Here is a 25587-nt window from a genome sequence, read left to right as displayed (position 1 = left end):
TCCCTTTAGTGATAGACTGTGGTCACCCCGGCTCCCCCCCTAACGGCGTGCTGAGCGGCGATAAGTTCACATTTGGTTCGACGGCGCGGTACTCCTGTCTGGGAGGACGGCAGCTGAAAGGAGAATCATCCCGGACTTGTCAGCTGAATGGGATGTGGAGCGCCCCCATGCCCTTCTGCTCCGGTAACCATCGCAACCTCCCACGAATCTCCCATCCACCCCGTCGGCAAGAGAGAGAGAGAGATGGATAGATAGGAATGGACGCCGGCTCAGCAGCAGGGTTGTTCCATGAAAAGAGAACATATCAGCGTCTCCGAGTGGGAAGACGGGTAAAAAAAATAAATGAAAGGTTCGGATGTGGTCAACAGTGATCCTCAGGTAGGCTGTGGCGTCTAAATGATGCTCAGTTGGTACTCACACCCCCCAACCTGAACCGCTGATAGCTGCCAGTAAACCTCGATTCCAAATTCCGACCATCCGATTGTCACAGCAGAAACCGAAACTCATCAAAGTGGGGGACGTTTTTTCCAATCTCCCAACCTGTGGGAATCGTTGCCGTTCGTAGCCGGCGGGCGTGGAACCCGGTGCGGCGTTCTACCGTCCTGATGCTCGCTTTGAACCGACTCGACCGGGTCTACCTGCCTAAACGCGTCGAGAAGAAGCTTCGAGCTGTCGATGCACGACCGCCTTTGTTGTGGAAAGTGCTTCAGTTCATCGCCGGTGGATTTTAGCGTGCATGCATAGCTCTCTAGACCGAAAGCCTCCTTCCCTTCCATCACGCAAAGCGAACAATCGAAGTTAGAAGGCTCTCCGTTGGCTGGCTGGCTGATTATTGCTCTCCGCGCTGAGCAGCTCCCGGCTGCTGCTTATATAACGAACCGACTGAACACACATTCCAGACAAGTCGACGAAGAAGACATTGTTGTTTACAGGAACTGCCTCGGGGAGACACAGGTTGAGGAAGGGTAAGAGTTTATAAAGCACCGATTCGTGATTTTTTTTTTTTACCTGGCAGCTGTAGCAGAGCCCTGCTGAGGTACGAGTTCAGCCCACGGCGGAAGCGCTTGCTCGGCATTTCTGCCTCGCGACCGTTGATGCAAAGAATGATGTAAACGCCGTTCAAGCGGCCGCATTTACATCCGGGGGGGGATGTACTATTAATTGTTACCAAGTAGGGACGGTCGGTGTCGTCGTTTGTTGGTTGTAGCTACATGGCGGCGGCGCCGTAGCATCTCTGAACTTGACCCCGCCCCCCCATCACAGGCCAAAGGAAAGAGCTGCTAGAATATTACATTACTGTGTGTGCGTGTGTGTGTGTGTGTGTGTGTGTGTTCCCCGGAGCATGCCCAGTCTGTCAGGAAGAATTTGCTGACCAGGCGTTTCTGCAAGGACAGAGCAAGGCTCACACAAACTGCTTCCGTCCTGCACAACACACACACACACACACACACACACACACACTCTTAAGGCAAACGTATGACCCTTGTCACCAACATATGTACGCAGCCATCACACACTCAGCCCCCCCTGGAGAGCGCTAACACATAATCACCTCACGCCGCCGCGTTCCCTTCCCAATGGCGTCTCAAATAACTCGTGATGTATTACAAGTGCTATACTCAGCAAAAGAAAGAGAAATTCAACCATGTGGGAAGTACGAGTCGTGTCATTTCCTGTCCCAAAAATGTATAAACTAATAATAACAGCAGCAAAAAACAAAAAAGTCGGAACTTTGTCTGCTTTTCAAACGCGAGCCTGGACCCACCCCGATGGCCGTCACATTTGTGATTGGATTCTCACCGTTTAAGATCTGACTCCGTCTCCCCCCCCCCCCCCCCCCCCTTCAGGTGACACAGCCGGCTCCTGTGGCGATCCTGGCATTCCCTCCCAAGGATCCAGAGAACAGACGGATTTCAGGATCCGCTCAAAGGTTCACTACGGCTGCTCGGAGGGACACGAGCTGATCGGCTCTGCGGAGAGGATGTGCTTCCCGAACGGAACCTGGTCCGGCACGCAGCCCTTCTGCAAACGTAGGAAGCATGAACTTAATCTCAGCCTATCATGACCCGCCACAGGAGGCAGCGTCTCCTTAAATAATCGCATTAGAGCTGGAGCTCACCGAGATGCTCGACACCTTCTCCCTTTCATTCCATCTTTTACCCCCCCCCCCCCCCCCCCCCCCAGCTGTCCAGTGCGGGAACCCCGGCGCTCCCAGTAATGGCAGAGTTTTTCGTTTGGATGGAACGACATTTTCCCACTCAGTCATCTACTCCTGCATGGACGGCTACCTGCTCACTGGCGCCACCACCAGGCAGTGCCAGGCCAACGGGACCTGGTCTGGAGCGCAGCCCAACTGTACCAGTAAGACTCCTGTTGGGTCCCGATTAATGAATGCAAAAGGTCTTTATTCAGCTGCGTTCCTGCGAATGTGAACTCGCATAATGCAACTCGGAGGCTTAAGAGCAAAATGTCGGCTTTATGCATCACCGACTGAACATAATCGGTATTAAATGCCCGCTTCGCAATGAGGCTGCAAGTCCGCAGCCCATAAATACCCCCAAACGGCTGGTGTGCGGCAACCAGTTTCCCTTTCCAGCCCATTTGCGCCCCCCCCGTTTTAAATGATTCTGCGACGGCTCAGACATTGAGGAATGAAACGGTCCTCAAATGTTCAAGCGCCTGACTTTGCAGGTGGACATTAAAAAAACGTGATTGCCGTTTAGCTAATTTGCTTCGGGTTTGGGCTAAATCCACAAAAGTAAATACTGGTAATTGTAAAATATAACACTCTGGTATGAAATGCATGTTTACTATAAAATCTGCAAGTTGGGATAAATACAGCAGCGAGAGCGGCACGCAACGCTAACAATTAGCATGCGGCTTACTCGCTAAGACGTTGTATCCTCTGGTGAAATTCACCGACGCGATACGGAAGGGTTGTTGCAGCATTTTCAGGACATCACTTTCGGTGACGTTTAATGCAACGAGCAAAGAAATAAGCTCAGAAATTTCCAGCAGCATCAAACAAAGAGCTAAAAAAATGCTGAGCGCTGCAATATGTGGAACTAGACAGAAAGAAAATCCCTGACTTTGAGGTAATAGGCTTTACAGTAGATCCTTTACCGCGGCCTGACAGTATCTGGGGTAGGTTTAGAATCATTTAAACTGCCTATTAGACTATGAAGGACAGCGCTTTGTAAGTGCAGTCAAGGGAATCCTAATGCTCTTTAAAGGAGTCCCGGGACAACCTCAACCATTTTTAATATCACTGTTGATTCATTCATGAGGCCCATAACTGAACTGGAGGATTTACAGTCCGGTCACAGACTCGCCGGCCGTGTAATGTCAGCAGTTCAGAACAATTTGGAACTAAAAATAAGCAGAGCCGCGTAGAGCGAGCAGATAAATATGCAGCTCTGGTTAGTTCGCGTCAAGTTTCTTCACACTGGAATCCTGAAGCCGAACTCTTATTCTGAAGCATATTTATTAGGTTGTGTTTTTTTTTTTTGAATAAAATCACGATAAAGACTCTTCGTCTCCGTAGTGATAAACTGCGGCGACCCGGGCGTGCCGGCCAACGGCCTTCGCTACGGAGAAGACTTCACGATAGGTCAGAACGTCTCCTTCCAGTGCCAGCCGGGCTACAGGATGGAGGAGGACGGATCGCCCGTCAGGACATGCACCCAGAACGGGACGTGGAGCGGGACGATGCCTCTATGTGGGGGTGAGCATCTTCTGAAACAAAGCTTGAACACTACAATGGAGCGTCGCCTGCAGTCACTAAAAGCTCCGCCCCCCCTCCTCCCACAGCGGTGACCTGCCCGGCTCCCCACGCCATCGGTAACGGGGCGTTGCAAGGCAGCGACTTCGAATGGGGCAGCAGCGTGAGCTACAGCTGCTCACCTGGATACGAGCTGTCCTTCCCAGCCGTGCTGACCTGCGTGGCCAACGGCACCTGGAGCGGGATGCTGCCGCAGTGCTTACGTAAGAGCGCGCACGCACTCACGCACACGCACTCACGCACACACACACACACACACACACACCATCTATCCTTACACACCAGCCATATGTTACAAGTAGAAGCAACATTTCGACCTTGCGTGTGCTCGTCAGCAATTTAAACCCCACATGCTGAAATTGGATTGTGTGTGTGTGTGTGTGCGCGTGTGTGTGTGTGCGCAGCCAAGTTCTGTGGTGACCCCGGTACTCCAGTCGGCGGCTTCAGGGAGGGTCGAAGTTTCATTTACCAATCAGAAGTGTCCTTCAGCTGCACCACTCCTCTCATCCTGGTCGGCACGGCAACCAGACGTTGCGAAAGCGACGGCACGTGGAGCGGCACGCAGCCGCGCTGTATCGGTGAGTTCAATCACTCGTGGTCGTTTAACGACGCTTCGCACAGATTACGCTTTTACGATTGCTTTGACTCCGGTAGTCGCGTCATTTCTTCACGTCGCTTTCCTTTTGATTACTAATAATTGGTGTCGATTAGTGTGTTTTTTTGTCACTTCTGAAAGGACGTCATTGAGTGTGCTATCCCTGACTCACCAGGGAGTCTGGGCCGCTCTGCGATGCCGCCGCCTCCTAATGATCGCAGCCATTCATAACGATTGTCTGATTTCAGTTTGCTCACATGTTTGTCCAGCACAGCGTCTTTTCTTTCTGTGAAACTTACGGCTAAATAGACTTATTAGAACAACAATCGATCAACCAAAGAAACACACCTTTAGAGGACGAGCCTGAAAAGATTTCTGATGTTTCTGCTGGTTTCACTGTTAAACAGAACCTATATCTAAATCATAAATAATTATATTAACTTTCAACAACAGCGGGTGAAAATCGCAGCTCTGCGTATCAACAGCTTTACCTTGAACAAACACGTCGGATGTGGAGTTCTTCTCCCCGATGCGCCAAAGCAGAGGTCGGCAACCGTTTCCATGACGCATGGCAACACCAACACTTACTTCTTTAATAAAATCGTTGGTAAATAATCTATTTTTACAGTTTTTTTGCAGTATTTAAACACGTTCACTGAAGTACTAAGTGCCTCAGTTGACCGTTGTGTGTAATAGTGCACATCTATAATAAATCAGCGTCGTGTAGGACACATAAATGCCGCCACTGAATCACTTCACGGCCACATGTGGCGTTCGGAGGGCCACTTCATGTGGCCGATTACAAGCAGGCGCTTAAACATCGAGTACGGCGATGAATTATAATAAATGAGAGCTTTTTGTGGCGGTGCGGATCTGTGTGTGTGCAGCTGGGTGTTATCGAAGCTCAAAGCAGCCGGGGGGAGTAGAAGGAGTCAAATAAAAAGGCCTCGCTCTGACGTAAAGAATTCAGACAGAAGGAGGAGAGGGGAGGCTGCCCAACATCCACACAAACGTGACGCGACTCAGTGTGTGTGTGTGTGTGTGTGTGTGATTTATTAGTGAGCGATTGGAGCTGCATGTTAGTGTGTGATCTGTATTACTATGTGACTGAAACAGAATGAGTTTTGAGCCGAAGCAGCCTGCCCTTTAAATAAGACGGGCGAGGGAGGAGGGATTGGGGGGGGGGGGTGAATCTGTCATTTCGGAAGCTGTATTGAATCGAGCTCTGCGTCGGGATGTGCTCTACATGCTGATGTTCCTGCCACACACACACACAGCTTCGTCTTCTGATGAAGCGTGGCTGCCCCCTGCTGCCCGGCTGGGATACATGCCCTGCCGTTACCATGACAACAGAGGAGAGGAGACAGTCGCAGGACTAATGTTGCCGCTAATGAATCTCTCTTTCAGGTGTGCGCGTAATTACCGACGTGTTTGTGTTGTTTATTCCAGAGCCGACCAAAACCAGCTGTGATAACCCGGGAACGCCACGCTACGGCTCCTTGAACCGGACGTTCGGCTTCAAGGTGAGATTCGTCACTGGGACTTTTGAAAACAGTCAAGACATCAGCTTGCAGTTTGGCTCTTGAACACTTTGGACTTTTTTAGTCATTATTATCGGTTCAAAACTTTCGGATCACGCGGATCGACAAACAAACAATCCAGCAGCGCAATGAAACAAATCTAAAAAGTTCTGAAGAGCCCACTAACGTTATTATGATCCTCTTTTAGACATCATGATTCCTGTGCCTTAAAAGTTCTCCTGAAAGTTCGAGCTAAAATTCAGAGTTCTTGTTCCGAGGCGAATCCATCCTGATGATCAGCCAAAGCTAACATTAGCTCCCCGAACATTAGCCGTGTCCCGGCAACAGACCTTCACGCCACCCCCACCTGCTTTTATTCGCACGCGGCGGTTTTTCAGATGACGAAACTCCGATCTTACTTTTTGTGTCCCCACAGGTCGGGAGCGTCGTGTCGTTTCAGTGCCAGCCGGGACATTTGATTCAGGGCTCTTCCTCCAGAACCTGCCAGCCTGATCTGACGTGGAGCGGAACGCAGCCCGAGTGCATCCGTAAGGAAAACGCACGCCGCACCCGCCCGTTAGCTTGTATCGCGCGCATGCTAAGACTGTCAGAATCCGACTCCAACGCGCAAACATTCCTTTTCTGCACCATCCAGCCCACGCCTGCAAGCAGCCGGAGAGCCCCCTCCATGTGGACGTGGTGGGCATGGATCTGCCCGGTTTTGGCTACACCTTGGTGTACAGCTGTCAGCTTGGCTACTTCCTGGCAGGGGGTTCTGAACACAGGGTCTGCAAGAGCGACGGGACGTGGACGGGGAAGATGCCTGTATGCCGAGGTGAAAGATCCCGTTTCCATGTCGATGTACCGGTAGCGCTTCCTCTTCCCGAGCCGGACCATCTGGTCTGGCAGCACTCGTAAAACAGATAACATATCATCGTGCATTAGATTCACCTGGATGGGTCCCAACAGGTGAGGTAAGAGATTCAATTTCAAGGAAGCAACAATGCAAACAGATGAAGTTTGATGAGGGAAAACTGCAAACTTCATCATGGCTGTAATATTCCACCCGAATATTTGAGCACTCTGATCCAATTTGAGTCGAGCACAAATTCTCCTCCTCCTCCTCCCGTGCTTGTCCTTAATTGCTGGCTGCATCTTAAGGCGACGCTAGGAGCCCTCCTGATTGGCCAAACTAAGTGTTTTTAAAAAGGATGAGAATGGTTTGGACATGAACCCAATTACTCTTCCGACAAATCGGCAGTGAAACACATTTATTTTGGGAGGGGGGGGGGGGCTAAAGGCGGGTTCTAATTTGCTAACACAAGGTGCATTAGCGCAGCAAATAGCTCTTCTCGTCGGACTTTAAATATTTAAATGTTCTTCGAAGCCGAGAGCCCACACTTAACTGGGCAGGGCCCTTCCCTTTGCTTTGTGTCTGCAGCTGGAGAGAAGAAGAAACCAGCAAAACCAGCAACAGGAACTCCCAGCCCCAAACTGAACGGTCCGTTCGCAGAGTCCTTCCTGTTCCGGGCTCACAGCGCCGTCATTCCTCGTCCCGTTTGTTCTCATCCACTGCAGCTTAATGAATTCTGGCTCGACCCCTTTGCATTGTTTTCCTCTTTATTTTAGTTTTCCATTGTAAACACCCCCCCCCCCCCCCCCCCCCCACACACACACACACTCTGCACACTTTGTGCTTTTTCTTGCCGCTCATGAAAGAGTTCCACGCAGCGCAATCAATCTTACTACGCGTGGACACGAGTTTATGATTGCAGAAATGTACAGAACAACGAAACAATAAGCAGTATATTCCAAACGTCGTGCATCTCTGTGTTCTCCCCCGTCAGAATCTTTTGTTCGGTTCTAAGATGTGTCGTCGTTCCGTTCTGTAGTTCCAGATGACGTCTTTGCTCCGAACTACATCTGGAAAGGTTCCTATAATTACCGTGGGAGGAAGCAGCCGATGACGCTGAGCATCACCAGCTTCAACTCCAGCACGGGGAGAGTCAACGTCTCCCTTAGCAACACCAACATGGACCTTCTCCTCTCAGGCATGTGTATAGATAATTATAGCCTCCACGCCATCCAGAGTGTGCGTTGCTGTACAGGAAATGTCCCGGTCACACTGGATGTCACGATTATACTGATGGAAGCACACTGAAATGTCTTCCGTCGATTGTTGGACGATATGAACACATCTGCTGTGGCTCATTGGTTTACTTAATTTCTAATGCCGTCTTGTATTTTTCTACTTTCTCTCTTATCGACGTTACCGAATATCCCCCCCCGAACTCGCTGGTGCACGTGTTCTCACGCAGACATCCCAGGGCGCTACGACAACATCAGCGGGGGGGGGGGAGGGGTTGAGACCCGATTAAAGCACCGATCTGGTTGAAGCTAGAATTGCCTCCTGGAGTTGGCGGCGAGCACAAACATGATATCGCAATGGCGTGCGGCTACCTGATTTTAGCATTCATCTTGTGGCTTAGAGCAGCAGCTTTAGATCATTAACAGTCAAAGCTGCGCCCATGCAGACACCAAAAAGGCCAGATCCGGTGCCGTTGGACTTGAACGTCCATGTTCGGGTTTTGCTTCAAATGCAGACGGCGGTGTTCCTGCGCGAATGCATGACGTGCGACGCATCCGGCAGAGCTACGCATCAAGGCCGGAGGCGTGAAGAAACAGGCTATGCGTGAAGCCGCCGCGTTGACTCCGTGTAGGTCGTTTGTTTAAATGTACGTGGCCAGAAAGTGAAAACAGAGGACTTGTGATATTACCGGGAGGTGCAGCTCATATTGAAGCGCCTGCCTGTTTTCAATCAGCGTTTATTTTATCACTCAGCTGCGTTCAGATTGCTTTTTATCTTTACCTGATTTAAGCCACTGATCCGATTCACCCTTCCTGATGTCCTTTGTAGGAGTCTATAAGACGGCTGAGGCCAGGCTTCTCCTGCTGATGTATCAGGTGAACTATGTCAACCAGGCAAACAAGTCCAAAGACTCGTCCGTCTCCCCGGCCAAGATCATAGAAGACTCCTGGACCATGGACGGATTTGTGAGTCTCAATTAAGCTAGATCCACATGAACTAAGAATGTTTATGTGCTCTAATTAAACCAGGAGGTACTTATCTTTATATTATCTTAGCGACACAACCAGTAAAACCCATTCCGACCGTCTCAACTGTGACAACTTGGCTAAACACAGGGGCATTATAGCCTACATCTGTCATGTCTTCCCATCCTCCTCTTCTCTCCAGGTCTCTGCAGAGCCTGATGGCTCTAGTTATGTATTCCAGGGCTTCATTCAGGGAAAGGACTATGGACAGTTCGGACTGCAAAGACTAGGTAATCCTCTCTGAGGCCGCAGCAACGAATGAGGAATGTATTCTCGATACGGCAGCTTGGATTCTATACATTTTGAAAAAAAGCAAGAATGTGCGTCAATGGAGAATGACATCGAGGTCCTTCCCTTTGTTAATAAGGACGACATTACGGTGTCCTCTTGCAGTGGACAATACCAGCGTCTCTGCTGGAAGGAAATACTTTCAAAGCATCAACTCTTTTTCTTGCGCATTCGAGCCGTGTGGACAATAACTCCCCTCTTTGGCATCCAACAGGTCTGAATATGTCGGAAAGTCAGAACTCCCCGCCCCCCCAGCTTGGTACCAACAGCAGTTCTGTGGCTATCGCAATTCTGGTGCCATTCTTCGCTCTAATATTCACCGGCTTTGGCTTCTATCTCTACAAACAAAGGTACGCGCTGGAAAGAGGCTTAAAGCATCCAATTTAAGGGTAGCTCCATTAAATTAAGGCAATGGAAATGAAGACTTTTTTTTTGTCATAGCGTGGTTAAGTCCTCTGTTTCACGGAGAGAGACATATTTAACTTTGGAAGAAGCCGTCTGATTGATGAAAACGGTAACTGAGGTGCTAAGAGACGAACCGCGCTGGAAAAAGACTTCTGTTTAAGAGGTGTTAAATTGGATTTTTCAGAGATATGATTTAAGCGCAATTGACTGGTGTTAACTCAAAATATCTAAAAAAAAAAAAAAAAAGAGCTTGCTGTAGGAATTAGTTTTGGATGGGCTGATTAGACTCTCACTCGGCTCCCCAAAAAGCACAACGCTCTCCCTAATCCTCCTTAGAGCTTGTTTATTGTGCCTCTACTCCCGAGACTGAATTCGCTGTGTTCTACTGGCCACTCGGTTACATTACTACCACCAGATGATGAAGAAAGCATCAGAATAACTCCACAACGCTAAGATTGTACCATTTGTCTCCACAGAACCACACCAAAAACACAATACACCGGCTGCTCAGTCCACGAAAACAACAACGGCCAGGCCGCCTTCGAGAACCCCATGTACAACACCAACGCCAAGGCTGTGGAGGGCAAGGCTGTTCGATTTGATCCCAATCTAAATACCGTCTGCACCATGGTTTGAGAATCGATTATCCTCACTTGAACCTATTGACTTGGACATCCAAGGGGACCACACTCGGTGCGAGGCCGAGGGAACGGGAGCCTCAACGTCGTCAGCAACGTGGTCTTTTCATCGATACCTCAGTCACAGTCAAGGAACCTGATCTCGCCGAGCTGGACGGAAAATGTCCGCTTGAAACAGAACCTTTTCACCTGCATCGTTTTCGTATCTGCCAATCAGATCTATCAACACCTTCGATAGACGCAACACAGCCAATTTCGACTCGCAGCAAGACGTCAAATGAGAGAAACGTTATGCAACCCTAAGGAAGACTATCCCGACTATTATCCGTCTCTATCCTGGAGTCTCGACTGGTCATGGGTGGATTTTAAATTTGAAGCCAGACCTAGGCTTCACTCTTCACCGCCTCAGATACCAGAGGTAATGATTAAGCCATGACCCGCTTGTTCGACCTCGACGTGTTGTCATAACCCGGTGCCGAATCTCGCACTGCAGGCAGACGGTTGGAAAGCAGGACCCACTCGGAGCTCTGAGATCATTTGTACTAGCCCGGAGGAAGAGAGAGCGATAGAAAGAGTGCTCCGGCCATGGTTGTACATCATGGGGATAAATCGCACTACAAAAAACAAACACGTCGATTCAATTTGTACCGTGTTGTCTCTTCCAGCTGTACCGAACGAATCCTCGCTGTGAGGATCACGGAGGCAGAATGCTCACACGTCGTAACGTGTCCTTGAAGAGGATGTCACAAAATGGAAACCTCTTTCCAAGAATCTGGTCTCCGATCTGACAGCAAGAGGCCTGCAGGTCATCAGTGAACCGGGCCGACCAGTTGGGAGTAAGAGCCTTTCTAAAATGACCACGGAATTCACCGAGCAGGAAACCAGGAGGAAACAGAGGACGGCACCGTAGGTTTCTCGCCTTTCCCTATTGAATCTCAACAGCTAAACTGGTAGACAGTAGCAAAAGTTGCTCTGAAAAGAAACTCGGCTCTCAAGCAGAGGGTGAAGTTATAATCCTAAATGACCTTTGATTAGAGCGAAGCAGAACCAAGCAGAGTCTAAAGGGGAGCCAGCGCTGAAAGAACAGATGGAGAGGACTCATCAAATCGGTAAACTGCTGGGGGGCACGAAAACGTGAACTCTTGAAGGAGAGGAATGCATCAGGAATAAAAGACAATATCGTCAAACCGTAATGCACGCCGACCCGAGCCTGTCTCACCAGAAATCAACCAGAGAGAGAGGTCAGCCTTCCGTCTGCAGAACACACCGGAGCAGACGGAACACGGCCCCCGACGAACGACGTTCTCGACCCTGTGAATTCAAATAGATTCTGGCAAAACAAAAGCTGAATGTATACAGAGGACTCCGGTGGACTTACAAAGAAGAGACTCTGAGAATCAGAGAACGCTCTGGCACTAAAGCACATTTCACAGGAAGGACATCCGCGGAGGGGGGGGGGGGGGGGAGGGAACCAACATGGACGGATAGACTCTATGGAACATCTAGAAAAGACAGACAAGGATGCAGACAGGTCCAAGAAAGACCAGAAGACCATCTTCCGCTGTTAAAGCTCCAGACAGGAAATGGGCGTGATGATAGACGGGCTAAAGGAAAGACAAATGGGCTTGTAGCCCGACGGCTGTGGACACGGGTCCACTTTAATCCTGCACTCTGCGAGTGCTTCTCTTCTTTCTTTGTTATTGCTGCAGAATCTTCTGATCTGTAAATCTATTGCATATATATTCGGGAGCATTCACCACCTATATTTTTGTGCTATATATTTACCACAGGGATGGGCAGAAGGGGAAAGATGGATTATAAGCAGAGTTTTTAGAAAATAAATACCAGAACAAAGGATATTAAAAAACATTTGTGTGTTCTCAGAAGTTACAGAGAAATCGGTTTTGGGTTTTTTCAACACATGGAAATCAGCTTAAGTTCTGGCGTGACGTGACGTTTCTATCGGCACAGTCAAAAGTGTCATTATTGTCGAGATGATGGAGGCAAACAATCATGATCTTAATGTTTCACCAAACAGTCGACCCAGATGTGCGTTTGTGCTATGGCTGCCACTTCCTGTCCCGCTTCACGACGACTGTTGGCCCCGACAAAGTTTGACTTCTCTTCATCGGGAAGAACAACCTCGACTCGTGAGAAATCCACGTTGACTTTGCTTTGGAGACGTCAGCGACCTCAGAGGAGGGTATAAACATATGGTGGTGACAAGGGTGATAAACGTTGAACTGCCCGACTACTGTACGTATAAGACGTTTACGGTTGTCGTTTGTATTTTTATACAGGAGGATTTAAGAGTAAAAAGGGATTACACTGATTCTCAAAGAGGGTCTTTAAGATTCTCGTTCAGCCCGTTTCCCGGTCCGATCCAATTTAGGTGCAACTTTTAACCTTGTTTGCAAAAACGAATCTCAAAGAACATGGTGTTTAAATCTGAAAACATCGCCGGCGCCGCCGCACCCGAGCCGCCACCCCACCGATTCGCTCGGCAAAAATCGATACCGAAACATCCGACATCGCATGGATTCCGTTTCAGCGTTCTTCTTTTCTATCCGGCTCTGTCCATAAACCCACATCAACTACAACGAGGCGTACGCTCCGAGCAGCCCTTCGGTTTTATCAGTCCACACCCACATCCCACCGAGACGCCAAACTTTGCTGTATTTAGCTGCAGCGCACATTGATGGCCTTTCCCGTTGGTTCCGTGCGCCATCAGTGAGCGCTGCTGCCGAGGAGCGTTTGATTTGCGCGTGAAATCACGCATTACATCCAGACAGCAGGGTCGCGTTATCGGCACCGGGCCTGAAGACGCGCCGCATCCTTTAATTGGTCCCCATAAGAATACAGGAACTCGCATATCTATTTCAAGCTTTGCCGACCATTAAAAAAAAAAAGTTTTGTTTTGAAGAGACTGGCTTTAAAGGTTTGAAACTGAATTCGCAGAGTTTGGATCCCGCATGCGATGAATGCCGGTCGTTTTCTAATGAGTCTGGGTGTCACCGTGACCAAAAAAAAAAAAAACACTTTATTTTGAAAAACCCCTGCTGTTGTGACCGCAGGTGGCGACTGCAACCAGCTGACAGAAAACTCCTTTCAACTCCTCCGCGGCGGCTTCCTTATTCGTACACATCGCTTTGGTGGCATCGTTTCCTATTGCTTGATTGGATCGATTGTTGTTGCTGCTGCTGCTGTTGTTGTTTTTCGGTACGGATCTGACACAGTGCCTACCAAGAATCGTGGGACCCTCCCCATCATCCCCAAACACATCAGCGCGAGCCCTCCTCTTCATCAGCGGTTATTCTTTTCTAACAAGCTTTTCCTACTGACCGACCGCAATAAGAGCCACGTGATCGGAAAGCCGTTCCTGCCTGGGGACATTGGGAATATTCACCGTTTGGAAAAAGGAAAAAGGAAAAAAAAAAACGCAAGAAGAGGAAATATAGAATAAAAAAGTGTTTTGTACAGAAATATATTTTTATGATGAAATTATTTGTAAAAATGTATGAATCTATTATGTAAATTTTCAATGCAATGTAAGATTAAAAAAAGGCTAATTGCTTTTGTAAAAACTTCCTGCGAGACGTTTTTGTCGTTTTGCACCTTCGCCGCCTGCAGATATTGCAATTCCCGGACGTCACGGCGTAGAAGCTGCAGATTATAAGAATATTACGTCTCCTGAATTGTCAAGTCACGGGGAATTTCAAAGTTGCTTTCAAAGGAAAAAATAGTTTAAAAGTCAGGGAGAACCTTCCTGCAGGCACAAAGTGTATAGAAATACATAGAAATACAGTCTCGCTGCCTCACCGAGAAATTCCTCTGTTCGTTCACAGTGGAAATCTCATCACGAGGAACGCAGCATCATTCCGTGATCGCTCGCCTGACATTCCGGGACACAAGCAGGTAATGGGAAAGCAAAACACTGACATTTCATGTAGATGCCTGAGCTGTTTCAGCTCGTCTGCTTTCAGCGAGAACCCATTCATGAGTGAGTTATAGCAGCCGTTTCCACATTGCTGTGGGTTCACGGAGTTCCCGGGTAGATAAGCAAAGAGCCGACTGTCGGCTGCCCCGAAACCAAAGAAACAAAACAACGACGCATTACGGCCTGTAACTGTTCTGGAATGACACGATTTGGGAACGCCGTCGATTAAAGCGATTTATTAACGCTCGGTGGAGACGTCTGCATCGTAAATAAATCACAAATGACTCTCCAGCCAAAAACAAGGAATCCGAGACGGATGTATCTGATCAAATTAATCAGGTTTCTTCCTGTTAAGATCTCAAATGCTTCCGTACTGAATATCAGTGTGTCGTAAAGACGCATCGGAACAATTACAAACATGCAAAACATACAAAACATGCAAAACAAAGCCATCACTGCACGCTCACTTTGAACACCTGAAAACTCATGAATGCAAAATGTGTGCAGTTGGAATAACTTGGGATTGGGATGATATCGCTTCCACTTCATAGCAACGCTGAGGGTTTGTGTGCTGAAGAATAAACAAAGCCGACTACTGAGACACAAACTGACCGGCTGCTGCGGTACTTTTCAAACTTTCTGATATCTTTGAATCAACCCGACTAACCTCTAAACCTCAATCTGGAGGCGAGGAGGCAGATGGCGCCTTCCAAAAAGCCATTTGCTGTTTCGTAAAGGTGTTTAAAAAGGAACTTAACGGCCCCATCAACGCCGATATTTAACAGTAGAGTGGTGCTGGAGGAAGTTTCATCATTACAGGGGGCAGAAATATTAAAGAAAGGCGCTTTCCTGTAATGCCAGGTGTGTGTGGGGGGGGGGGGGGCATTCTCCAGAACATTCCCATCGTATCAAACTGAAGTCCTTACCTGAAAGGATTCGGCCTCCAGGAGGGACGGACGGGACCCGAGTGGACATCAGGACTGCAGCCCGGCCTCTTCCGAGGGATTGTGATGTCAGAGCTGCCGGAGTGATGTCATCAGTCCACATCACGGCCGAGGAGGAAGCACAGAGGAGGGGGGTCCCGGGAGAAGCTCCAGGGTTTGGACTCTGGAGTTCTTGCTGGAGGGTGATGATGGGATGTCACTCAAAGCTGACAGGATGGGTCAAATTCCACGATGAAGATGATGATGATATTTCGAACAAGGCAAATTTTAAAATCAATAAATATCCAAATGTCCATTAAAACCATCTCAGTGTTCATTGTTGAGGAGAAAACACAGAACAACTGAATGACTTTCAGTCACTGGGGACAAGAAGAGGGCAGCCGAAAACGTTGCTTTTTCCCACTCTCCGTTAACACAACGTGCTGTGAATGATGAAGATTATGTCCTTAAAAAAAACAGCAATTATTAACCAAACAAAACGCGCATAAACAATAGAGACGCTGCACACGCCGCGCTAGCACACCGCGGACTCAATCAACTCTGCGGCGCACCTGTGCGTCACCTGACGCTGAACTCAGGCGTGAGGCGTTCAATGACGCGTGGGAAATGAGAACTTCTCGGTTAAAAGTAGGTCACGTGTGGCATTTAAAGCCACTACGTAAATCTGGTACACAGAAAACAATCTAGTGACTCTTATTTAAGCTCCGGGGGCGGGTCTAATTGGACTGACGTCACATCATTATGGGAATTCTGACCTGCTTAATTTGAGTGCATCGTGTCTTTCTCTTTTTAGCGTTGCCACAATAAATAAAGCACGAACCGTCTGAAGGCCCGAATAGATCCATCAGACCGAAGTTACCTGCTGCTTCCTAAATAACTCTAAACTTCTTACGATCAAATTTCAAACTTGCAGGGTGCGTTTAATGGTCAGTAGCCGTGAGCAACATCGCTGTCTTTTCACTTTGAAGTCGTGGTTTCCAGAGTAATGTGTGAACATTTATATTATTCAGCCGTCCCAGGGAGCAGCAAAGCTCAGTGATCCGTGCCGCTCTGTGTTATACTCTTGATTACACATCCAATAGGAAACGTTCTGTTCCACCAGCAGGACAACCGGATCGCCGCTTTATCGTTAGCGTGTAGCCGGAGGCCGCATGAAAGATAATAAAGGCTGTTGTAGCACAAAACGTTAAATCACTGAACATTTCTTAGCTTTGCAAAAATCTTAATTTTTAGTTTAGAATTCTAATTCTAACTGGAATTAGAAGGTTGAATTTGGGCATTGTGCATGGGTTCAAGGAGGGTGTGTGTGTGTGTGTGTGTGTATTTGTGTGTCCAAGATGGAGAAATGAGCTGTAGAAAAAAGAAGAAACTGAAGACGAGGGAGAGAAGAAAGGAACGAGGCCGAAGACGAGGAGACGGAATATCGATAGAAGGAAGGGATAAGGGATGAAAGCGTTCTTTCACTGAGTGATGAGGATGTTCTCACATCACACGCTACTTACCCAGGATTCATAGCGTGAGATGAGTTCCCAGCATCCCTTTCATCTCCACAACAACCAGGAGTGGTCAATCAGGAAAAAAAAGCCTCGGGAAGCAGTCGCACCGTCACACGTGTGGGCGCACACAGACGCAGACAGGTACGCTTCCACGCACACACACACACACACACACACAGGAAAACAACCTTTTCCACACAAAGCGGCTTCCTCTGATTCTAAACAAACTCAATAACTGCACGCGCACACACACGCACACGCACGCGCACACGCACACGCACACGCACACACACACGCACACGCACACGCACACACACACCATCACTACAAAGCGGTCAGCTGTCTCACTACATCACAGACGTCACTCATTGTCATGGCTGCCGTTTGATTTCTCGGTTGGGAAGGTTGCATGAAGAGAACAAGTGTGTGTGTGTGTGCGTACGTGTGTGTGTGTGTGTGTGTGTGTGCGTGGTGGAGTGGAGAATCATTCTATTTTACTGTAATTATCTGATTCATCTGTGAAGTCAGTCATGGAAGTTTTACGGTTCCTGCAGGAACAAGTTTAAGAGTCTGATCTTAGGTAGGCGGAGCTTGAAAAGGTCAAGCCTGAAGGCATCGGTTTTCGATATTGCCGCTTACAGAATGCATCTATCTAACATTTATCTTTCTATCTATCGATCCATTTCGCCTGATTGCTTGCCGTCGTCCATCTGTTTCCTGTCACCACTGATCCTGGCAGGGAGAACATGCAATAAAACTGACACCAAAAAAATGTATAAACATGGAACTAAAAAAAGCACTCGGAGAGCGCAGACCTCCACCAAGCAGCTCGTTCCCCTCCTAACTGGATCTACACCGTCCACATGGTGATCTGGATCATCATCAAAAAGGTTCTAGATTATTCTTGGTATCTTTACACACCAACATGAAAAGTAAAAGTCAAGTGTTGTACCACTTCATGCAGCCGCTGATAACATGTCCTGTCTCGTTTGTTTATTCAGCACCGTCGCCAAGCAACCAGCAGACCAGTCTCTGGGACGCCACTGCTCTTCGATGATGAGTGGTCCTCGCAAGTAGAATTAACTTCTGATGCCGAAGAAATAAGTGAGCGTGGTGTCAATTACGAGTCTTAATCCATGTGGGTGAATGAATAAATAAGGTCGACTAACATTTGCACAGAGAGCAGAATCCAATTTCCTGTTGTCTTAATTTTCTTTGTTTGAGAGGGCATAGATTTCCCATGTGTTCACACTCCATCTGTGTGTGTGTGTGTGTGTGTGTGTGTGTGTGTGTGTTTACAGATTGTGACTACACTCATGGCTGCTCCAGCACAAGCACATCAGATGTCTCTCCGTTTCTGCTCATCTGTCCCTTTGGCCGTCCCTCACACCTTTCCCCCCATGATTACCCATCTCTGCAGCGCCACGGCGACAACAGCCACTCCAGCCACATCCATCTTTTCATCTTGACACAGATACATTGAAGGAGGGGGGGGGACAAAAAAAACATTGGTTAAGGACAGGGGAGAAAAGAGAAACAAGCAGAATGAGCTGTGGAGTGGAAGAATGAAAACACAGGGGAGGATGGGAGAAGAGGTGAGGAGTGAAACGCGGAGGCCGTTCGCATCCGACTGGTGAACGAAAGAGCAGCGGAAAAACAAGGAAAGGACAGAGTACATGAGAAGAAAGACAAATACGTCTTGGATGAAATCAATCTGTTAGTCTGCTTTGAAGAAACGTCAAAGTCTTTTCTCTGACTGCATGGAAGAATTCCTATTATCGGCCAATGACCTGGTGTCGCAGGTGAGTCCCCTCCAATGAAAACCCGGACCATGTCCTTGTTGAACCTGGAAGAGGTCAGCCATCCAGCCAGCCACACATGCATCCAAACAGATACCAACAACGGGTCAGCGTGGGTCGAGTCCGTCTGTGGTTGACCCTGGAGGACAGTCGAAGGGCATCTATCTTCACTCAATCACAAAGAGACGGAGGGAGGGAGGTTAACGGAGTTAGAAAGATGGAGGGAGACAGATGGAGAGTGACGGAGACGGAGGATGATACCAAGAGACAGATTGAAAGAGGTTAAAGATTCAGATAGACGGTGAGAGAGCGGGGCAAAGAGGGAGAGACGAGATAAATTAAAAAGAGGAGTGTGGGAAACGGTCAGAGGGGGAGTACTAAATCACATGGAGGAGAGAGAAAAGGAAAGGGGGATGGAGGGATGGAGGCAGTCTGCAAGGACGGGGGTCAGAAAAGAAGAAAATGTGGGATTTCTGATGGAAATCAAAAGGATGGAGGGAGATAAAGAGTGAGATGGGGAAAAGACTAAAGAGCAGAGAAGGGGGTGAAGGAAGAAGGAAAGGAATGCTGGGAGAGGATGAGGGGAGCACAGAAATGAAAGAAAAGGAAACCAAAGGAAGAGTAAATGGACAAAAGATAGAGAGGAAACAAAATGAAAGAGGATATGTGTATGTCTGTCTCGATGAAAGGGGAAGAGGACAAAAGGAAGAATTTAAATGAATCGAATTTAATTCATAATTCGTTTCTATCTTGAAAGAAATTTCCAGTAATAAAACGCAGCTCAAAGTATTTCGCATTGAATCGTTAAAAATCTAAACTAAACATAGACAAGAACAAATAAAGACGCAGGCAAAGATGTAAATACATTAAATCAAATTAGCAGGGGGAGTTTAAAAAAGATAGCCTAATAAGGTGGAACAACAGAATAAACACGAGACAAAAACGGGTTCTCTAAAAGCCTTCTTGTAAAAATCTGCTTTAATCTCCTTTTTTAACGGCTTGTTTGATGCGTGCTCGATGGTTTCGCTGCATAACTCACTCCCCTCACGTTGTTTGTGGAGTACTTTAAAAGGCCGGCTCCGGAGGTCCGCTGGGCTTTTTGTGATTAATAAGGTATTAAAAGGTCAGAGATGTATGAAGGTGCCATGCCATCGAGAGCTTTGTAGGTAATTAAAAGCACCTTGTAATCAATTCCAAAAGAAATGAGCCAGTGCAGTTGGGCTAAAACAGGAGTGATGTACTCCCTCTTGTTGGTCTAAGGTCAACAGAACTGCATACGTTCTATTTTCCAGTAAAGACTCCATTACAGGAGTTTAACCAACCAGGAATTAAAGAATGAAGCGCTTTGTGCTGTTTGATTGGCCTCGTGTTACTAATATGGGATTTAAAACATAAATCCATGTAGAAAATGACACACAGATTTAAGACTTGTTCCGCGAGCAAGGATTCCAAATTCCAGTAGTCCAACATTATCCTTATTTGGTTTTAAAAAGTTTCCATTTGTGTACTGATTAATGGCGACTAAACACGCCAAAGCTGTCGGGTTTGTTGGCTTAGTAGAGGCGTACAGTAGGGTGTCGTCTGCGTAGGTGGAGACGTGAGCATTCCCATTGAATGCGAAGGTTTTCCAGTGGGAACGTGCATAAAGAAGACAGCAGGGAGCACCAGGAATGACACATCGAGAGGAGTCAGTGGAGGTGGCTGGGGCATCTATTCGTGTTCCGGGTATGTCCCACAGGGAGGAGGCTTCTGGGAAGACCTAGGACACACTGGAGAGACTATGTCTCTTGGTTCTCCTGGGAACGTCTCAGCTGGAGGAGGTGGCTGGGGAGAGGGGAGTCTGGAACTCCCTGCTGAGACTGTTGCCTCCGCGGTGGAAGACGGAAGGATGGATGAAGACCGACCCTCTACTCATGGCGAAGAAGGACACAGGCCCATCGGTAGAACTTCTTCTTTTGTTCTCTGAGTCCTCTCTAACTTCTGCTTCCGCACCTGGAATTACTTTCCTCGTCCAAACTGCATAGAACCCATCGTTCCTTTGCATCACGGTTAAGAAGACAAACATGAAAGGACTGTCATAACGAAGCTTAACTACAGGAACAGTGTGTTACCGTCTCCACGGAGACAGAAGGTGCTGTTGAAGACAGAAGGATCTCTAATGATTTTTGCTCATGGCGGCAGTGCGGAACACTGATTCCAGTGTATTTATGTGGCACAGCCGGGTCACCAAAGATCCGTGAAGAAATAAAAGACTTTCATGGGCCAACGTGGTCGTGGATTCGTCTTTGTGTCTGGCCTGTGATATTCCATATTCTTTCAACCTGTTGCCATTGTGTTGAATCTTCAGCTGAAGACGAATTAGCATTTAAATGAAGCAAGTTATTTTCCTTTTACGCCTGCTCTAAATTACTAACGCAATAGCTTTGATTGAGCTGAGAGGAGGGGAGCTGGTGGCTTTTTTAGTGTTATTGACCCATAAAATGTGGAGTGAACACACTCGCTCTTTCTTTCAGCGTCATCCAGAACCTCCAGAGTTTGCTGCCGAGCAGCCTGACTGACGCAAGCCGTCTCGCCTAAAGGGTGACGAGGAGTTTTAGCTTCATCTCGGAGGTGGACGTATCACAGAGATTCTTTAATGGGCCTGTGCGCTCGGCCGGACTCCCACCTCCCCAAACAGCACACAAGACGATGCAGTCTGAGGCTCAAAAAGCATCCTCTTACTCAAAGTGTAAATTATTACGGAAAAAGGCGGCATACAGGAATAAAAACATAAAACCACCCGAGCTTTAAAGTGCTGACGCGGTCATGCACGTATGAGATGTTGTCTGGCTGGGCGGTGCATGCATGAACCGGTTTGTGACCCGTCTGCGGCGCCGCGGGTTCTATTCCTGTGGCACCTTTCGATTCACTGTCGTAAATATTCCCTAAGTGGGTTTCACACCCCCCAAAAAATGATGTAAACATTTCAAAAACAGTTTGAAGACGACACATAAAACACTATTATATCCATATGTTATTGTAAATATGAGGTTTTTCTTTAATCCTAAACACAGTAAGACTTACCTTCTCACATCAGCGGGCGAATTTAAGATCTTTGTGTCTGGATTCTGGAAGGAATAAAGAAATAGTATTCATTATGTGACTGTAATGATTTAATTCACCAAATGAAAGTGGTGTGTCTCCAGAGCTGCACTTTTGTGAAAAGGTAATTTATTCAAATAAAGGGAGCGCGTCAGCCGGGCGCTCCAGACCGGAGAACCAAAAGTGTCTGGTTAGTACCTCAATTGGAGACGTGTGCACAGGGACTCGTTCCTCGTATCTGGGAGGTCATTTGGAAATGGATTACTGGGGTAGCCTTCTCTTTGCCCCTGACTGGAAGGTTGGCATCCCCTCCCCCCCACCCCCCGCACCCCTGACTGCGAAAATCCATCAGGAGTGATGGATGTTGATGGAGGTGCACAGAATGGTGATTATGGATCATCGCTGAGTATTGAGGAAGGACAGAGACGGACAGACAAACGGAAGCTGAAAGAGAGGGAGACAACCGCTGGCTGAGAAAGAAGCCCTCAGTTGTTTTTATAGATGGAGCTGTAGCACCGCCTGGTGGTGAGGTGTTGAACTGCCGCCTATGATGATGTGTGAATATATTTATTAGATAGAATGTTAGACTACAAGTACAGTCAAACAGTAGCATGTATTACAGTACAAGTACAGTCAAACATCCTGTCTAAGAGGCGTTCAAAAAAGCCCTTGCGGGCTTGTTTCTGTCGACATTTAAAAATACCAATAAAATAAAAATAATTTACTCCACAGATGCAAAATAACAATAAATTAACACAACAATAATTAAGACACATAATATGTACAATCCAATTATTTACATTGGAGCTGAGAAAACAAATGTCAACCTAAATTATGAATTTTAAATTAATAACTGTCAAATAAAGTTTTATTTTTCTCATAATTCACTATCAGCAGATTGGGGTCTATGAGACACAGAATATAAGAAAAAAACTCAGGCTTTGAAGTAAATAAAGGAAAAGAAAGAATTACAGACAGATTACATTATGAGTTATTGAACCTGTGACGGAAGAAATACTCAGATTGGTAAATAAAAGTAGTATAACTGGATCACTACATTCAAAAGTAGAGTAGAATGAAGTTTTGTCAGCATGTCAGAAAATAACAAATGCAGTAAAAAAAAAAAGAATCTGGAAGAAGTATAGAATAACCGAAAACGGAAACCTTCACCGGCAGTATTAAAGAAATCCATTAAAGACGGGCAGTAAAGCAAGAAGTAGTCTTAATAAATGATTTGCCATGAATGAAAGTTAGAAGAGAAGTGATTTAAAAGACGCTGTGAGCTTTCCCCGCTGGGTGTTTCGGACTCGGAAAGCGCTGAAAGCAAAAAGTCTGGTCACCTTTAGTCTCAAACTGGGACTGAGAAACCGTTTGAAGAATCTGCCCGAGGATCTCCTCCTACTCTCCGGCTCACAGGGGGACCGAAAACTCAGCAATTTAGCTAATGTATGTGACTCAAGGTTCCTGAGGGAAGGGAACGAGTACATCACTGGTAGGGGTTCGACTGAAGCCTTTTAATCACGCCTGACAAGCAAATGGGAGAGGAATGCATCAGGGAAACGTTCTGCCCTTCTCCCGGTCATATATTTAAAATGGTGCCATTTTTCTTTCTTCTTTGCATTTCTTTCTCTACGTTTTGACATATCGTTCCACCCGGAGGCTCAAAAACAGACGGAGAATTTAGCATCTTTGGGAAGCGGGTTCCTGAGGGCCCCTCGTAGACAGGAGGGTAAACAGGATGCAGGAGGTGACATCATCAGTAGAGCGCGGACAAGGCAACACATCGCTCAGCGGCACGCCAAAGACAGTTAGGGTCATGATAAAGGTCGTCTAATAAATATCCATCAGCAGATTTATGAGCTGACGTTCCGCTGGGAAATTTGCCCACTGAGCACTTCCAGGATGATCTTGCGGAATTCCTAGCCAGTGCATATTAAACACACCACTCCCTGGCGGCGGTGGAGCGGAACTTCTTGGACAGATGACAGGAGCGCGTTGACCACTATACTATACTATACTATACTATACTATACCACAACCCCGGTTCGAATCCGGGTCACGGCAGCTTTTAATAAAAGTACATCATTGAGAATACTTTATGTTCGTGTTTTGTTATTTCTCACTTCCAAATTGTTCAGTTTCAGCCCGCCGAGAGCAGCCGTGATCGTATAGTGGTTAGTACTCTGCGTTGTGGTCGCAGCAACCCCGGTTCGAATCCGGGTCACGGCAGTTCTTAATAAAAGTACATCATTGAGAATACTTTATGGTCGTGTTTTGTTATTTCTCACTTCCAAATCGTTCAGTTTCAGCCCGCCGAGAGCAGCCGTGATCGTATAGTGGTTAGTACTCTGCGTTGTGGTCGCAGCAACCCCGGTTCGAATCCGGGTCACGGCAGCTTTTAATAAAAGTACATCATTGAGAATACTTTATGTTCGTGTTTTGTTTTTTCTCACTTCCAAATTGTTCAGTTTCAGCTCGCCAAGAGCAGCCGTGATCGTATAGTGGTTAGTGCTCTGCGTTGTGGTCGCAGCAACCCTGGTTCGAATCCGGGTCACGGCAGTTCAGAGTAACGGCGGTATCAAACTGCGTCCAAAAGTACTACATTGGTATCACTTTATGTTCGTGTTTTGTTATTTCTCACTTCCAAATTGTTCAGTTTCAGAACCCAGAGAGCAGCCGTGATCGTATAGTGGTTAGTACTCTGCGTTGTGGTCGCAGCAACCCCGGTTCGAATCTGGGTCACGGCAGTTTTTAATAAAAGTACATCATTGAGAATACTTTATGTTCGTGTTTTGTTATTTCTCACTTCCAAATTGTTCAGTTTCAGCCCACTAAGAGCAGCCGTGATCGTATAGTGGTTAGTACTCTGCGTTGTGGTCGCAGCAACCCTGGTTCGAATCCGGGTCACGGCAGTTTAGGACAACAGCGGTATCAAACCATGTCCGAAAGTACTGCGTTGGTATTGCGTTTTATTATCTCCCGATAATAGCTGCTAAATGCTAATACAGTACTTAAACAGAGAGTTGTTGTTAATCGAGGCTAAATAACGGTTTAGCTTTCAGTAACTCTGCGATGACTTGAAGTCTCGCGCTACGTCTGCCCAAATCCCGCCCAAGAAACTAACCAGGAAGTGAATGGCGGAAATGTAAATCCAACCCCTCTTTGAAATCAAATAACAATTTCAGAACCAATCTGAACAGTTTGTTTAATGGAGAGGACAAACGGGTAGGCAGCGGAAACCTGCAGCTATAAGCGGCGGACTGTTCTGTAGTCCTTCCAACCGGGAGGGAATCTAAAGCGGACGGACCGATAGCCGACCAATGATAACGCTGAGTGTCACTGACAGCCTGCCAGATTCAACACCGGTAAGTTTAACGTTAGCACCTGGCTTTATGGTCTTCTTAAAGGCCGCCGCACATTAGACGAAACGAATCCGAGTCCTTTCAGAATGGGAATCGATGACTGTCGTCGCTCTTGTTGATCGTATTTTTTGGAGTGTGCAGATCAAACAAATCAGCGATCAATCGTGACTAGCGAAACCACACAAAGAAATGTAACTTCAGCTGCGTCTCTACAACGACAGGATATCAATACATCCGGCTTCATGGCTTAAATGTGTTCAGTGAAATTGAGAATAGAACTGAGTGGAATAATTTCCTGATTATTTCTTCTTCTTCTTTTTATCAGTCATTTCAATTGAAACCAGTAGAAACACAATATATTTAAATTGCCCGTTTGTAAATGTATTTAATGTTTTGAGAGGGTTGAGAAACATTTCCTCGGTGCATGAGTCGTCAGAGGAAGAGCTTCCTGCAGTGGATCTGCAGACGGATTAGGCAGGTCACACCTTATGTGTGGATGCACAGGATTACAACATTTTATGCCTAATAGTCATCTACGGGTGTGTTTTTTGGGCTCTTCACGCTTTCAGACATGCAGTGCTATTAAATCCCTGAGGTAAAAATAAGGTATAGCGGCCCCTGCTAGCT

At 47.2% G+C, this 25587-nt stretch overlaps 1 protein-coding gene and 4 non-coding genes across 5 annotated transcripts in view; all 5 read left to right on the top strand.

The window, feature by feature from the left end:
* The window catches only part of LOC137903138 (CUB and sushi domain-containing protein 3-like), a 180189-nt gene extending 169850 nt beyond the window's left edge, over positions 1 to 10339 (top strand). The window contains 15 exon segments of the mRNA XM_068747273.1: positions 10 to 183; positions 1848 to 2030; positions 2185 to 2361; positions 3545 to 3724; positions 3811 to 3984; positions 4186 to 4359; positions 5826 to 5899; positions 6333 to 6444; positions 6552 to 6731; positions 7338 to 7397; positions 7789 to 7947; positions 8814 to 8950; positions 9153 to 9240; positions 9513 to 9648; positions 10180 to 10339. Coding sequence (XP_068603374.1) covers positions 10 to 183; positions 1848 to 2030; positions 2185 to 2361; positions 3545 to 3724; positions 3811 to 3984; positions 4186 to 4359; positions 5826 to 5899; positions 6333 to 6444; positions 6552 to 6731; positions 7338 to 7397; positions 7789 to 7947; positions 8814 to 8950; positions 9153 to 9240; positions 9513 to 9648; positions 10180 to 10339 — 2168 coding nt within the window.
* Positions 10340 to 23755: 13416 nt separating this feature from the next.
* Positions 23756 to 23827, top strand: trnah-gug (transfer RNA histidin (anticodon GUG)). The gene has a single exon. It is a non-coding gene; the product is annotated as a tRNA-His (tRNA).
* Positions 23828 to 23920: 93 nt separating this feature from the next.
* Positions 23921 to 23992, top strand: trnah-gug (transfer RNA histidin (anticodon GUG)). Its single transcript has one exon. It is a non-coding gene; the product is annotated as a tRNA-His (tRNA).
* A 93-nt stretch (positions 23993 to 24085) lies between these two features.
* trnah-gug (transfer RNA histidin (anticodon GUG)) lies at positions 24086 to 24157 on the top strand. Its single transcript has one exon. It is a non-coding gene; the product is annotated as a tRNA-His (tRNA).
* Positions 24158 to 24438: 281 nt separating this feature from the next.
* trnah-gug (transfer RNA histidin (anticodon GUG)) lies at positions 24439 to 24510 on the top strand. The gene has a single exon. It is a non-coding gene; the product is annotated as a tRNA-His (tRNA).
* The last annotated feature ends 1077 nt before the right edge of the window (positions 24511 to 25587 follow it).

This window comes from Brachionichthys hirsutus, chromosome 13, assembly GCF_040956055.1.
Source record: "Brachionichthys hirsutus isolate HB-005 chromosome 13, CSIRO-AGI_Bhir_v1, whole genome shotgun sequence".
NCBI lineage: Eukaryota > Metazoa > Chordata > Actinopteri > Lophiiformes > Brachionichthyidae > Brachionichthys > Brachionichthys hirsutus.
Note: the sequence above shows the minus strand (reverse complement) of the source record. Positions and strands in the feature narration are given on the sequence as shown.